The sequence below is a fragment of the Trichechus manatus genome, unplaced genomic scaffold (assembly GCF_000243295.1).
Source record: "Trichechus manatus latirostris isolate Lorelei unplaced genomic scaffold, TriManLat1.0 scaffold00462, whole genome shotgun sequence".
NCBI lineage: Eukaryota > Metazoa > Chordata > Mammalia > Sirenia > Trichechidae > Trichechus > Trichechus manatus.
In genome coordinates this window covers 70,023-86,888 of record NW_004444398.1, presented here as the reverse complement: position 1 = coordinate 86,888, position 16,866 = coordinate 70,023, and the positions used below count along the sequence as shown (strand labels likewise).

The following is a 16,866-nucleotide window of genomic DNA, read 5'->3' as shown; positions in this document are numbered from 1 at the left end:
AGGGGGTTTTAAGCTCTATCTTTTTCTCTATGATATTTATGTTACAAGCTCCCTTCCTCTGTAGTATACTCCCTTCTTCTATAGTACACAAGCCACATTTCTTTCCACAGAAAACAAATTTCATCTTTTCTTCTGTACGAAGTAGCTTAAGATCCTCTCTTTTAATTTCTGCAGCCTAGGCCAGCTCTAGGATCACTGAACTCACAGTGACAAATGGGTTGTCAACATCCATCTGCTTACCTTGGCAAACACTCTGATAATCAGTACAGCAGTCTTTCCTCTGCAAACAGTCATCCGAGCAAGAGCAAAGGCTAGATTCTAGTCTAGTCTCCCCACAGCGAAATTTATTGCAGGTCCATATTTTAGCTGTAAAATTGCACAATTCAGTTCTGAGTATTTAATTAAGTTTAAGTATTCAATACAGAAAATAGAAATTTTCATGCATTTTCCCCCATATTATCGTCAAACTGTCAAATGCTTGGTTTGTCTGCATTAACGAAGGAAAATACATAATACAAAATGAGGAGCAATTCACCACTTTTCTTCATTTAGCATGAATGGCAGAAATGCAGCTTTGTTAACTGCAGCTCTGTTCTACTAGCAGGTATATCTCTGAGTTTGGAGAAACTCTGAATACCGATCCTATTCCCACCCAAGGGCAAGAGCTCCCAATGGTGAAGAATCACTAAGCCCTGATTGATTATTGGCACCCAGGGGCAGTTTAACCCACCCTGATCTAAGGATAGGTAGCAAGGAAGAGACAGTGACAACAGAAGTAACAGGTGCACCATCAGGTCTGCAAGAATGTAGGCAGGCCAGGTGCCTCCCAGATGACAGTGACAGAAGTGGTAGATCAGCTCTCAACCATGCCTCCAGTCTTCTCCCAGGCTATATACTTGGTAGGAGATTAGTTTAAATAAATCTCACTCCTTAAAAAAAATGCAAGAGGCTGCTTCCTACTGCCACCTGGTAGGAATCAGTGACTAAAATCAACAGCAGCCCTGTGCCTAGACAATAAGTTAAATAGGCCACTGCTGTGTGCTGCATTGAATAGAAAATGGAAGCAGAAAAAAAAAAAAATGTTTGAAAGAAAGAAATAACAGGATGAAGAAAGCAACAACTATGTGTCTACGGGAAGACACAAGTGCCTTCTCCCCAGGGCCCCAGAGAGGAACCAGACACGGAGACACCAGGTCCCAGTAGCTGAGGGTAGGGACAACAGGCACAAGACTAAATACAGGGAACTGATTGAGAGTCTGGATATGCAGCAATGATTACCCATCCACCTCTCACCCATGAATAGGAGGCTCATAATCTGGAAGAATTTAGGATGAGTGGCTTTCATCCCTGAGACAGCAGACATAGAGTAGGATCCCTACGAGGAGGAAATGTAAATAAGCCTTACTCTTAAATTTGAACAGGTGATTACTAGACATTTCAGGATAACAGAATACCATCCAGCATGGAAGACAAAGAACAAAACAAATAACAGAGAAGAAACTTGGTTGAAAAGGAAACAATGAGGGGAGCAGAACAGTTACACACACACATACGTGCTACTCAAATTGAGATCTTCAGAAAATAGAGAAGATATATCTATGAAATAAAATAGAAATCTCTAAAAAATAACATTTAGGGTACTCTGGGAAATGAATATACGAGAGTAGTAATAAAAAATTCAATAGAGGGGTGTGGTAAGTAGAATTAGGATCCTAAAAAGATTCCACGCCCTAGTCCCTGGGATTGTAATACATTGCTTTACATGGCAGAGGGATTTTTTTCATATGTAATTAACACTATTAATCAGTGTGAGACTGAAATCAATTCTGCCAACAAATGGTGACCTTGGAAGGGGATCGGCAAGTCTGAGATAAGAACTGCAAGCCTGACCAATAACCTTGATTGTACCCCGGTAAGACCTTGAGCAGGGAATCCAGCCACACTGTGCCAGACTTCATCTACCAAAATTGTGACATAATTTGTTTGTGTTGTTTAAAGCTGCTATATTTGTAGTAATTTGTTACACAGCAACAGAAAACTAATACAAGGGCTTACAAGATAAAGGTGGGGAAGTAAAACAAAGTGATGGAAAATATCAGAGTAAAGATTTAAAGTAAGGAAGAGAGTGAAAGAGCTGCAATAATAGGTTCGTTCAGAGATTCAGTATATGCTTTTAGCAATTAATTTATGTGATTTGTGAGATAAAATAACGAAGAAATGGTGTCCACTCGTGTGCACTAACATCAGAATACTACTACTAAAATAGCCTGCCAATGTTTGTTAGATCTGGAACTGGCACCAGAGTTCAGAAACACAATGGCCAACTGACCAGCCAAGAGAACACAGCAATTTCCCAGCCTAATAGTCACCTTTTGACCTCCACTGTGTTTCCATGCTGTGCTAGGATGACTGAGGGTTAATTCTTAAGTGTAAACATGACTAGAAAATTGTCAATTAACTTCACCAAGGGTCTTCCTAATGAAAAAGTGATAAGACTTTCCGCACTAGAGTCAAACTAGACCTTACGAATCAAATTGAAAATGGAATGAATTATTTAATACGAAGCATCATACTTCCCTTTAGTAAAAGTATCAAAACAATACATAGGGTGCTTACAGACAGTGCTTTTTATGTTGTCATTGGGTGCTGTCAAGTTGATTCTGACTCAGAGCAACCATATAGGGCAAAGCAGAACTGCCCCATAAGGTTTCCTAGGCTGTAATCTTTAGGGGAGCAGATAGCCAGGTCTTTTCTCCAGCACAGCCACTGCTGAATTCAAACTGCCTACCTTTTGGTTAGCAGCTGGGCACTTAACCATTTAGCCACCAGGGCTCCTTCACTTTTTATATAGTCACTTATAAATTGTTTATTTACTGTTCATACTAATGGGATATGGCAAAAAGTCTATGAGGCGTTTTCATATTTGGAGACATGTATCTCCTATTTTTCTTTGCTTCTGAAAAAAAAATTGAAAACTTTTATTATGCACTACTTTTCAAGAATTTGGCATTAAGTAGTGAAGAGATTGCTATGCACTGAAATCTGAGACCACAGATGGAGCAATGCTACAGTGATATCAAGGTGCAGGCGTAGGGACAGGAGGAGGTGCTCATGGGAGTACAGCAACAAAGACTTTCAAGGACAAGTGGCTGGACACTAGACGTAATCAGATATTCATGATTGCAGTAGGAGGTGGGAAAGAAAGGTTTTGGGATCCAGTTATCAAAGTCCTCTATAAAAGTGAAGAAGGGTAAGGAGGAAACACTGGAATGATATGAATCTCATATGCGTTTTTGTAGAAGACTCAAAGAGTCAAAGGATGAAAGAGTCGAATTCAGAAATGCAGTGGATAATGATAACCACAGATCTAGGCTCCTGATAAGTGAGTGTGGGAGAAGGAAAAGCCTAGAAGAAGAGAACTCCATAAAGCAGAAAGGAGGCTTTGGGCAGGGAGCTAGGTTTTAACTGGTTAAGGACAGAAAATAAGAATAAGGGAATATTCTGAGAAAAATGGTAAGGGGTATACCTTGTGACTCTGGTTTGCTGCGTCTAAGTCCTAGGCCTAATCCAGGTGATGCAATCACCAACAAAGCAAGAAGAACCTGTTACAAAAAAGGAAAGATGACCTTTACAAATTTTTTTTTTTTAGTATACACAAATGCAAATTACCACTCTCCATCAGTAAATACTAAGTACTCAAAGCATACTAGTTATTCAGGATACAAAATCCAACAATGATAGTGGTACATTATTTCATTTGATACCTGACAATAAGGTTTTAAAAAGACTTTTTGAATACCCTTTATTACTGATCTTCAAATTAAAATACATTAGTCCCAGTGAGCTTAACTTCAAATTGAGTTAAAGTAAGAATAAAACCACTGGAGCCATTTACCTTTGCCCATTTTTCTTTCTTAACTAGGCACCTGTTTGGAGATCATTTATCTAAAAACATTCTAGAACTGTGAAATCATTAGCTACTTCATTCCTAGGAAGCAGTTTGCTTTCACTCTGTCCATCAGAGGATAATGAGAATATTTAACATATATAAAAAGAGCTCAGCTGCTAAACAAAAGGTCATCAGCCGCTCCTTAGAAACCCTATGGGGTAGTTCTACTCTGTCCTACAGGGTTGCTATGAGTCTGAATTGACTTGAGGACAATGGGTTTAACAGATTAAGAATATAGTGTACAAATAATTACCTGACAAGTGATCTGCTTTGATCTATAGCAAGACTACTTGATTCTGGGTAATTTAGAAACAGTTCAACCAAAGATTATTTGTTTCATTTATTATCACTACTGCTGACAAAGCTCATCAGGACAGTGGACTTTATGGTATGCCTAGAATTAAACTATGATATAATTAAACAGAATTCTTCTTACTGCCCCATCCACTAAGTCTGATGATAAGCATGCTGGATGATAGGATTTGAATAATGTGCATTGCCATTAAGAATGGGAATGGAATAGACACATGCAGTCAATTACTTAGGGAACTATTTTACAACTACCATTTTTATAGTTAAAAAAACAATACCTTTCTTGTTAGGAAAGAAAAGCATAACATCAACATTTGCATAAATAATAAACTATTGATTGTTTAGTTTTCATTCTGAAATCAACTGGAAAATTAACACATTTAACTTTTGTGAATGAAATTAATCCAGTGCTTGTGAAAATATGTTAAAATTCTATGAAGCCAACTCTCATATGAAGTCTTAAAGTTTGCCCAAGGGTTATCGACCTTCCAGGTAGTATTTATTCAGTGGTGAGCACGGGCAGATTATCCAATTGGCAAGGTAAGCACAGTGCTTACCTTGCTTACTAGATCATCTGTAGCGAACAATTTCACATTTTTTCACATTGAAGATTCTGCTTCTAGGTATGGCTGCCATCTGCCTTTCTCCCAGCACCGCAGCACCTTCCTACAGAATCAAAGCCTCTTTTCAAATTTATGATCCCTGACAGGGGCGGATGATCCAGTTAGCAAGGTAAGAATGGGCTTACTTGTGCTTACTTACTAATCTGTCGTCAACAATTTCACATGGTTTCACCACTGATGTGTGTAGTAAGTAAGCACAAGTAAGCCCACGCTTACCTTGCTTACTGGCTAATCCGCCCCTAGTGGAGAGGATGGAGTGGGGAAGGTGAATAGAAACAGTTATTAAATAAAAGTGAATAGCAGTTAGCCCCTTGTCATGGTGCTCAAAAGCCATAGGTGAGAGACCAGGATTACAACAAAGCCACAAAATGATACTGGGAAACTTTCCTTTTGGCAAACTTCATGCCTTATAGATTTACAAATTGGTATATTTCTATTTATATCTTATCTTTGCTTCTTTCAGCATTCAAACTTGATGGAAAAATTAGTATCTAGTTGTCCCTAGGATGCTTTATAACTTTGTAATGGTAATCTCAGTGTCCGTGTCTTCATGTCTTTACTTCTTCCAAATATTTATAGCTTATTCTCTGCATTATTCTGTAGTTTCCTTGAGAGTAAGAAAGGTTCCATTTTTAATCCCCTATAATTGCTTCCTGTAAGTACGTAATTCTGAATAGGCTTCTTGATATTGGAGTCCGCGTGTGTCTTAAGCCATCTTACGCTATCTACAAAGTGGGAGAATATTCTGAACTCCCCAAATCACTGAAAACCCAACATTTGACTTTAGCGTGGCCAAACAAAGAGTGCCAGAAACACAGTAAACACCTTTATAATTTGTAAATGAAACTTCTGTCAAACTTAGAAAGATAAGGGTACTTTTGAAATTATCCTTTTAAAATACTGAGCACCTATTATATATACTAATACATCACTAAAAGAATATAAAGATAGTAAATAAGTGATACACAAGTTTTGCTCCCAAGGAGTTTATAATTTCCTGAATTGATAAGACAGGATAAATATAATAAATAGGACAAGAGCTATAAAGAGCACTCCAAAGTTCCCAGAACAATAAAAGAATTAATAGAAAATATAGAGGATTTACTTTGTTATAGTCACAGCACTCAGTGTTTCACACACATTGTTTCATTTACTTCTTGAAACAATGCTCCTGTGGAGACATGCTTCAAATGATTTAACAGTTGAACTGAGGCTCACAGGCTGTTACTATGCCCAGTGTCAAACGAATGTTGACCTTGAATTCTAACCCAGTTATTCCACACTGGGAAAAAACAAAACAAAACTATACTTCTTCCACTCAAATTATCTTGGAATAGAGCACTTGGTCTAATAGCCTCATTTTAGAAACAAGAATCATGATCCTCAGGTAGGTTTTCAAAAAATTACTTGTCAGAGGTCACAGAACAAAAAAAAACCCATTGCCATGGAGTCAATTCCAACTCATAGCAACCCTATAGGACAGGGTGGAACTGCTCCATAGGGTTTCCAAGGAGCAGCTGGTGGATTTCAACTGCCGACCTTTTGGTTAACAGCTGTAGCACACCTTAGCTCTTATGCACTATGCCACCAGGGCTCCCTGTTTCAGGTCGACTGTGTCTTTATAGTTCATAGGGACCCTATAGAGTCACTATGAGCTGGGATCCACTTGATGACAAAGGGTTTGGTTTTTTTGGGTCCTTATAGCTACCACCAGGATACCTTAGAGTTGGGGCCACATCATGCAAGGTTACAAATTTGTAGCCTTCATTCTAGGCAACAGGGAATTCTGCCACTTACTAGCTCCAGAACTTAGGAAAATTAATTAACTTCTCTAAATTTATTTTATGTCTAAGAGGGATGATACATATATTATGGCATTTGTGTGGGCGCCCTGGTTAAGCATTTGGCTGCTAACCAAAAGGTCAACAGTTCAAATCCACCAGTCGCTCCTTGGAAACTCTGTGGGGCAGTTCTTCTCTGTCTTATAGCGTCGCTATGAGTTGGAATCGACTTGACGGCAATGGATCTAGGGTTAAATAACTTACAAAGTACTAGAACAGAGTAAGTAAATAGTGGTTACTATGAGCCCAGATGACTGAGACCTAAGTCACTCTCAGAAAGAATAAATCAGGCATTTGAAAAGGAGACAAAAATTTTAGACCCCTTGAAGTTTCCTTATTACATGGAACACCGAGGTGGAGATATTTTGGAATCCAAAAAAGAGAAATCTGTTGGACACACTCAGAGAACACTACAGCCACAAGAAAGGATAAGATCACCATAGAGACTGAGATAAGCAGGTACAGAAATAAGGAGAGAGAGATTAGTGTTTTTTTTTTTTCTTCTGGGTTTTGTTTTTTATGGAAACCCCGCATGACAATTGACAGAAGGAAAAAGGAGAATCACCTGTGGAGGCAAAGGAGCAATCATTAAAATAACAGGGGAAACAGAAAAGTCCAAATCATGAAAACCAAAGGAAGCTTCATGAAGGAGGAGGCTGCACTCCAGAGAAATGGAGTATTACAGAAAGAGGAGGGAGCAGGAGAACTGAGGAGAGGGAAGAGGCCTTTAGATCTGCCAACCTGGAAGTTGCCAACCTTCCCAGAGAACAAAATCTATGGGAGAGGGGAGATAAGATAGGAATAAATTAAGAAATTAAGTAAAAGAAATAGAGGCAGGGTGTAGATTATTCTTTTGGAAAGGTTTGGCAGAAAAAAAGGAAGCCAAGAACCAGAATAGCTAGTTAGGGAAATACTTTGTTTTTTCCCTGTTTGCCAGCTTGTTTTTAAATTGGGAGATTTGAGTATGTTTGTGAACAGAGGTGTGCACAAAACTGCTCTTTCTTCTGCCTGAAACTTTCTTTTCCTTCCCTGCTTAATATTTTTCTCCTTAGCACTTCTTATGATTAAATATACTATTTTTAAAGCATATTTATTAATACTGTACACTTTAATTATTTGTCTTGATTTTTGCCTACTTTAATGAGGGCAGGGATTTTTATCTCTTTTCTTCCATTCCCAGAGACTAACCAAAAAAAAAAAAAAAAACAAACTCATCGCCATCGAATCAATTCTGACTCATAGCAACCCTATAGGGCAGAGTAGAACTGCCCCAATACAGTTTCCAAGGAGCAGCTGTTGGATTCAAACTGCCAACCTTCTGATTAGCAGCCATAGGTCTTTACCACCAGGGCACCCCCAGAGATTAAGTACCTGGTAAATATTACGTGCTCAATAAATCTTTGTTGAATGACTAAATCAATGAATGACAAAAAATAGATGAAAGTAGAATTCATCAATGGAGTTAAAAATTTACAAAGGTTTTTAGTCTTAGGTCAATTCCTACTCATAGCAACCCTATTGGACAGAGTACAACTGCCCCATAAGGTTTCTAAGGAGCTGCTGGTGGATTCGAACTACTGACCTTTTGGTTAGCAGGCAAATGCTTAACCATGTGCCACCAGGGCTCCTTTTCTAGACATAAGGGAAGGGAAAACAGGATACATGACGATGCAAAAGATATTAAGAGACAGAGAAAACTAGTAAGGTAGCTATGAGAAAGGAAAGGAGGGGGTAGATATATCACATAGCAAAAGCCAGAGTTTAACAACCAATGCCATGTGAGAAAAAATTCAGAAGAAACCCACATGATTCCTAGTGTGAGTGACCGACAGAATGGTGGTGTCATTAACTAATGGAGGTGATACAGGAGAAAACGGCAGCAGGATATAAATGTGTAGCCGTCAAGTCTATTCCGACTCATAGCGACCCTATGGGACAGAGAAGAGCTGCCCTATAGGGTTTCCAAGCAGAAGCTGGTGGATTCCAACTGCCAACCTTTTGCTTAGAAGCCATAATTTGCCATAACTCTTAACCACTGTGCAACCAGGGCTCCGCAGCAGAATATATAAGAGAAAATAATGCAATTGGTTTTGGCTTGAGGTACTGGGCAAAGAACCATCAAGCAGGCATTTGAAATTGTGTGACAGGAACTCAGCAAGAGGTCGGAGTTAGTGGCTTACCTGGAACTTTTGATCACTGACATGATTCTTAAAGCCATAAGAGAAGATAAGATTGCCAAGGGAAAAGGTCTTCAGATAGGGCTTTGGGGAACACTTAGCATAATGTGCAATGAGAAGGAAGATACATCAGCAAAGAATACAGATAAGGATAAAAGTCATAAAAATGGAAACTTTAATGCCATCAGGAAAATAAGAGCAGAGAAAAATTCAAAATGAGAAAGTAATCAACAATATCTATGAACTGTTGTTATGGAGGCTCAAGCAGGAGAAGGATGGGGGAAGGCTGACTTTTGAGGGAGTGACCTCTGTGCACTAAAAACAAAGCCAGGGCACAAGGAAGGGTTAAAAACTCGCTTCTGTGGAGTCGATTCCAACCCATAGCGACCCTAGAGAACAGAGTAGAACTACCCCATAGGGTTTCCAAAGAGCTGCTGATGGATTTGAACTGCCGACCTTTTAGTTAGCAGCCTATCACTTAACCACTGCGCCACCATGGCTTTGAGGAAGGGTTGGGTGTAAGAAAACCGAGACAGCAGATAGATACTTTTCCCAAAAGTTTGATGGTGAAAGGAAAAAAGAGAGTAATAAAATCAAGGAAAGCTATTTTTTAGGATAGGGAAAATCTTAACACATGAAAGAACCAGTAGGCAAAAGACATTATATCTAGGAGAAGAAAGTAAAATAGAGTATAGCAAAGAATATAAAATACAGACTTCTGGGCAACATGGTGCTCTAGGCAGAAGCACCATGCCATCCCTCTAGAGCAAAGATCTGAAAAACTAAGCCAATCAGAGAAAACAGCAATCCTGAAAACCTAAGCATCAAATGAACAGATAAAGAGCTCAGCCAAGCACCAAATGGAATAAGAAACTGGCAGAGAACAGACAGCAAGGAGAGATAACGCAGAGGTCCCCTATCAGCTAATGCAGCACAGATCCACCATCTTGGACTCCTATCAGAGACCAGCGAACAGGGGTTACGAGAAAGCATCTTCACAGAGCTTCCAGCAGGAGACAGAACAACTGGTAACCAGCAATATACACTTTCCCACTCCTAACGCTTCCTCACCACCACTAGGCCTCCTCTGCTTCCCGTGGCCACAGTCTCTTGGCCAGGAAGCACCGGCTGCTTGGATTCCACCCACCCACACTGGCTGACTCCCTGAGTGCCATTTGCTGGCTGCTGGTGTTGCTTTTTTCCGCTTCTTTTGATTTCTTCCTTACCTTTCACTACTTTCCCCTTCCTTCTCTCAAATACCTGGCTCTGTGCACCATCTAGGCTTCTTCCTGAAAGGCTGTGAAACTCCATTCGAATGTGAAACTGCTTCCCGGTCTGTCCTGCCACGCAGGTGGGATCCCGGGGCTTTTTTGTCCGTTTGTTTTGAATTGTTTGTTTGTTTTCTTTTTCTTTTCTCAAATTAGGAACCCGTTCTAGCCGGGCAGTACTGTGCGATTTGAGACCGACCCCCTCAGTTTGCACAGACGCACAGAGGTATCCCTGAGGGCATTTCTTTTTCCATATTTTTTTTTCTGTTTTTTGGGGGATGTTTTCTTGTTCTTCTTTTTTCAGTTTGTTTTCTTTTCCCTCTTTTTCCCTTTTTGTCTTTCTTCATTACTCAGTTTCTTGTCTATACTTTCCTTCTCTTCCTGTCCCCTGAATACATAGCGCTGAATACCTCTACGCCTCCTAGCCAGGCTGTACTTCAACACCTGGGAGCAACTTCCCCAGACCTTGTAGCTGTACCAGTGGGATCCCTGGGAGTTTTGCTTTTCTTTTTTCTTTCTAAGTTTTATTGATTCATTTTTTCTTCTTCTTCTCCTTTTTGTTTTTCTCCATTTCATAGTTTCTCATCTCTCCACTCCAATGGCAAGCTCCCATAACACTCTTTTTTGTTTGTTTGTATGTTTTTGGCTCCTGTTCCTCTCTCCTCTCTCCCATACCCATCTTAGCTCCACACATCACAATCTCCACTCTCCATCCTGCCTACCTGCACCATGCTGTTAACATCACACCACAAAGAAGCACGGGCACGGCCTACCAGAACCTGCCCTGCACTGCTTACCAGCCCACCCTGGTGGCCATAGTAAGTGCCAGAAACAACGCATCCCAGGAACTCCTCTTCAGCTAGACCTGCCCTGCTGTACCATATCTGAGCAATCATCTCAACTGACACAGAAAAGGCATTCGACAAAGTCTAACACCCATTCCTGATAAAAACTCTCAATTAAATAGGTATAGAAGGGAAATTTCTCAACATAATAACGGACATCTATGCAAAACCAATAGCCAACATCATTCTTAATGGAGAGAGGCTGAAAACATTCCCCTTGGGAACAGGAAGAAGACAAGGATTCCCTTTATCACTACTCCTACTTAACATTGTGCTGGAAGTTCTAGCTAGAGCTAGAAATAAACAGCATCCAAATTCATAATGAAGAAGTTAAACTGTCCCTGTTTGCAGATGATATGATACTATACATAGAAAACCCTAAAGCCTCCATGAGAAATCTACTGGAAACAATAGAAAGATTCAGCAGAGTAGCAGGATACAAGAGAAACATACAAAAATCAGTTGGATTCCTATACACCAATAAAGAGAACGATGAAAAGGAAATCAGGAAAACCATACCATTTATAATAGCCCCTAAAAAAATAAAATACTTAGGAATAAATTTAACCAGGGTTGTAAAAGATCTATACAAAGAAAACTACAAAACATTTCTGCAAGAAACCCAAAGGGATCTACATAAACGGAAAAACATACCATGTTCATGGATAGGTAGACTCAACGTTGTGAAAATGACAATTCTACCCAAAGCAATTTACAAATGCAAGGCAATCTCGATCCAAATACCAACAACATTCTTCAAAGAGATGGAAAAACTAATCAGTAACTTCATATGGAAAGGGAAGAAGCCCCGAATAAGTAAAGCACTACTGAAGAAGAAGAATAAAGTAGGAGGACTCACACTACCTGACCTCAGAACCTACTGTACAGCTATTGTAGTCAAAACAGTCTGGTACTGATACAATGAAAGATCACATTGACCAGTGGAACAGAATTGAGAACCCAGATGTAAATCCATCCACCTATGGTCACCTGATCTTCGACAAGGGCCCGAAGTCCATCGAATGGGGAAAAGAACAGTCTTTTTAACAAATGGTGCTGGCAAAACTGGATATCCATCTGCAAAAAAAGGAAACAGGATCCATACCTCACACCATACACAAAAACTAATTCAAAATGGATCAAAGACCTAAATATAAAGCCAGAAACTATAAAGTTCATAGAAGAAAAAATAGGACCAATTCTACAGGCCCTAATACACAGCATTAACAGGATACAAGCCATAACCATCAACACACAAATTCCAGAAGATAAGCTAGATAACCGGGATCTTCTAAAAATCAAACACCTATACCCTTCAAAAGACTTCACCAAAAGAGTAAAAAGAGAACCTACAGACTGGGAAAAAATTTTTGGACATTACAAGTCAGACAAAGGTCTAATTTCCATAATCTACAAGAAAATCCAACACCTCTACAACAAAAAGACAAATAATCCAATTAAAAAATGGGCAAAGGAAATGAACAGACACTTCATAGAAGACATTCAAGCAGCCAACAGACACATGAGGAAATGCTCGTGTTCACTAGCCATTAGAGAAATGCAAATTAAAACCACAATGAGAAGCCATCTCACCCTGGCATTACTGGCATAAATCAAAAACACTGGAAATAACAGAGACAGTGGGGAGATCAGAACTCTTATGCACTGCTGGTGGGAATGCATAATGATACAATTATTTTGGAAAATGTTATGGTGCTTCCTTAGAAAGCTAGAAATAGAAATACCATACGATCCAGCAATCCCACTCCTAGGAATTTATCCTAGAGAAAGAACAGCCGTCACACGAATAGACATACGCACACCCATGTTCATGGCAGCGTTGTTCACAATAGCAAAAAGATGGAAACAACCTAGATGCCCATCAACAGATGAATGGATACACTATGGTACATACACACAATGGAGTATTATGCAACAATAAAGAACAATGATGAATCTGTGAAGCATTTCATAACATGGATGAAACTGGAGGACATTATGCTGAATGAAATAAGTCAATCACAAAAGGAGAAATATTGTATGAGACCTCTACTGTAAAAACTCATGAAAAAGTTTACACACAACTTTTACAACAATCGTTGTTGGTTACAAGGGACAGGAAGGGTGGGCGGAAATACTAAATAGACAGTAGATAAGTGGTAACTTCGGTGAAGGGTGAGACAGTACACAATACTGGGGAAGCCAGCACAACTTGTACTAGGAAAGGTCATGGAAGCTCCATAGACACATCCAAACTCCCTCAGGGACTGAATTGCTGGGCGGAGGGCTGTGAGGACCACGGTCTCGGGGAACGTCTAGCTCAATTGGCATAACACAGTTTATAAACACAATGTTCTACATTCTACCTTTGTGAGTAGCTTCTGGGGTCTTAAAAGCCTGTGAGCAGCCATCTAAGATAGTCCACTGGTCTCACCCCTTCAGGAGCAAGGGAGAATGAAGAGAACAGGATACAAGGGAAAGATTAGTCCAAAGGACTAATGGACCACGGCTACCAAGGCCTTCAGCAGACTGAGTCCAGTACTGCCAGGTGGTGCCCAGCTACCACCACTGACTGCTCTGACCGGGATCACAACAGAGGCTTCTGGACAGAGCTGGAGAAGGATGTAGAACAAAATTCTAACACACAGAAAAAGACCAGATTTACTGGCCTGACAGAGACTGGAGAAACCCAGAGAGTACGTCCCCCGGACACCGTTTTAGCTCAGTGGTGAAGTCACTCCTGAGGTTCACCATTCAGCTGGGGATTGGACAGCCCCATAAAACAAAGCAGGACTAATGAGGCACAGTAGTCCGGGGACAAGGACTAGAAGGCAGAAGGGGACAGAAAAGCTTGTGATAGGGAATCCAAGTTTGAGTAAGGACAGTGTTGATATGTAGTGGGGTTCTTAACCATTGTCATATGGCAATATGTTTACTAACTGTTTAAAGAGAAACTATTTTGTTCTGTAAACCTTCATCTAAAGTGAGAATAGCAGCACAACTGGATGAATGTAATCGACATCACTGAATTGTATATGTAGCAATTTTTGAAATGGTGTATCTTTCGTGTCATGGATTGAACTGTGTCCCCCCAAAATGTGTGTATCAATTTGGCAGGGCCATGATTCAAAGTATTGTGTGGTTGTCCTCCATTTTGTGATTGTAGTTTTGCATTAAAGACGTTTAGGGTGGGATTGTAACACCACGCTTATCCAAGTCACATCCCTGATCCAATGTAAAGGGAGTTTCCCTGGGCTATAGCCTGCACCACCTTTTATCTCTCAAGAGATAAAAGGAAAGGGAAGCAAGTAGAGAGTTGGGGGACCTCCTACCACCAATAAAGAAGCACCAAAAGCAGAGCGCTTCCTTTGGACCTGAGGTTCTTGCACAGAGAAGCTCCTAGCCTAGGGGAAGACTGATGATGATGAGGACCTTCCTCCACAGCTGACAGAAAGAGAAAGCCTTCCCCTGGAGCCTACTAGACTGTGAGAAAATAAATTTCTCTTTGTGAAAGCCATCCACTTGTAGCATTTCTGTTAGAACAGCACTAGATGACTAAGACAGAATTTGGTACTGGGAGTGTGGTGCTGCTCTAACAAATACCTAAAATGTGGAAGCAGTTCTGAAATTGTGAATGGATAGAGGAGCAGCAGTGGCAGAGGACCAGCAGCAGAGAACCAATGACAGGAGAACCAGGAGACTGGCGCGAGACGGCACTGGAGCCAACCCATGGAGCAAGAGAGCTGAGTGCCTGTGCGCAGGAGGCTTCCTGGTGGAGTGGGGTGCCTCCGGGCACTTACCAGTGGAGCTACAGAGCTTTAGAACGCTTGCTTCAGCAGGGCAGATGTGGATGTTGAGGCCCGAGGGCTGAGACGCCACAGGAAACAGAAGCAGAAGCTGAAGAGACAAGGAACACAAGAAGCCAAGCTGCCTCAGTCTCAAAAGGTATGGCCATGATCTCTGGGGTTTCAAAGAGTAGAGCCATGGCCTCTAGTGCTTCTAAGGGTGGAGTTGCCACTCAGGTGGACCGGGAGATTGGTGTGCCTAAAGCCAAGGGAGCAGAGTTGCCGTCCCAGTGGGCCTGGAAGGGGGAGCTGAAGCCCAGGGCCTCCACTCAGAATCTGGAGAGTGTGGCCAATACCTAGAGTCTGATGGGCAAGGCTATTGTGTAAACTGTCTCAGAGAACAGAGGATTATTTTCAAAGCCTTGAGGGGTAATGTTATTTGTTCTGCTGACTTGCTTGGTGCCTGTTATCCCTTCTTCTCCTCCAGTGTCTCCCATTTTTAATGGAAATGTCTAGCTTGTGCCTGTTCTGCCATTGTACTTTTGGAAGCAGATGAAGAGGAATTTTTTATTTTGGACTTGGAGTGAAGACTTTTGCTGTGATATGATGAGATGAATATGTTTTGCTTGTTGCAAGGATGTGATTTTTGGGGGCTAAAGGGTGGAATGTCATGCATCGAATTGTGTCCCCCAAAAAATGTGTGTATCAATTTGGCTCGTCCATGATTCAAAGTATTGTGTGGTTGTCCTCCATTTTGTTGTTGTAGTTTTGCATTAAAGAGTATTAGGGTGGGATTGTAATACCACACTTACCCAGGTCACATCCCTGATCCAATGTAAAGGGAGTTTCCCTGGGCTATAGCCTGCACCACCTTTTATCTTTCAAGAGATAAAAGGAAAGAGAAGCAAGTAGAGAGTTGGTGGAGCTCATACCACCAAGAAAGAAGCACCGGGAGCAGAGCATGTCCTTTGGACCTGAGGTTCCTGCGCAGAGAAGCTCCTAGTCCGGGGAAAGACTGATGATGACAAGGACATTCCTCCAGAGCCCACAGAGAGAGAGAGCCTTCCCCTGGAGCTGGCGCCCTGAATTTGGACTTGTAGCCTACATGACCGTGAGAAAATAAATTTCTCTTTGTGAAAGCCATCCACTTGTGGTATTTCTGTTACAGCAGCACTAGATGACTAAGACAGTTGGCTATGAATATTTTCACCAAAAAAAAAAAAAAAAGAGGTCCTCTCAGGCCAAGAAGGGAGCATGTTGACATGTTGTGGGGTTGTTAACCAATGTCATAAAACAATATGTGTACTGACTGTTTAATGAGAAAATATTTGTTCTGTAAACCTTCACCTAAAGTACAATTTTAAAAAAGAATATAAAATACAATGATTTTAATTTCTCATTTACTGATCCTAAAATATTCATGCAATAAAGAGGTGACATTGCAGGTTATTAAAATTATTCAAAATCAGAGCTGTAAAGTGTTCTGTCCTAGATTCTGACTTGTTAGATTGATCAAATATTAGTTTGTTGTTACTTAAATTTCTTATTCATAAAATAAGTAAAAATATTAACTTGCAGCAGAATTGTCATAAGGGATAAAACTGAATACAATCGCTTAAAATGTAACATTTAAGTAGCAACCAAAACAAATATAAATGGGGAGTCATGCAGTTAACTTTTGTCACAAAACTAGAAAGGCTTAAATTAAATACTGTACTTACAGTACAAATTGTTTTATATTTCTTAGCTATGCTCTTCTTAGCCGATTCTTCCACTGATAAAGCTATTTTAGAAGCCATTGTTCTGTTAGCTGTATAAACCTGTTTTACCAGAAGGCAGTAGTAGAACAAAGAAGAAACTTTGCTGCTGCAGGTGACTTTTAAATGTTTGCAAAATTATAGCTCTTTAGTGATTGTGCAATCAGGAGAAGGTAAAAAAAATTGTGATAGCAATAGTGTCAATAGATTGAAGTCCATTTCAAGTATACTGTAGACAATAGCTCCTTTTCTCCTTATAGTTTTTACTAAATTCTAATCAAAACTTATGTAATGAGAATAATACAACAA

General features: G+C 40.3%; 1 protein-coding gene across 1 annotated transcript in view; it reads right to left on the bottom strand.

Annotated features, from left to right (window-relative positions):
* LOC101347326 (ectonucleotide pyrophosphatase/phosphodiesterase family member 3-like) overlaps nucleotides 1-16,599 on the bottom strand; it is an 81,916-nt gene extending 65,317 nt beyond the window's left edge. Inside the window, exons 1-3 of the mRNA XM_023725838.1 lie at nucleotides 16,522-16,599; nucleotides 3,527-3,602; nucleotides 241-366 (exon numbers count right to left, since the gene is read on the bottom strand). Of these exons, the coding sequence (XP_023581606.1) occupies nucleotides 241-366; nucleotides 3,527-3,602; nucleotides 16,522-16,599 (280 nt within the window). The remainder of the gene's footprint in view (nucleotides 1-240; nucleotides 367-3,526; nucleotides 3,603-16,521) is intronic.
* Nucleotides 16,600-16,866: the final 267 nt, after the last annotated feature.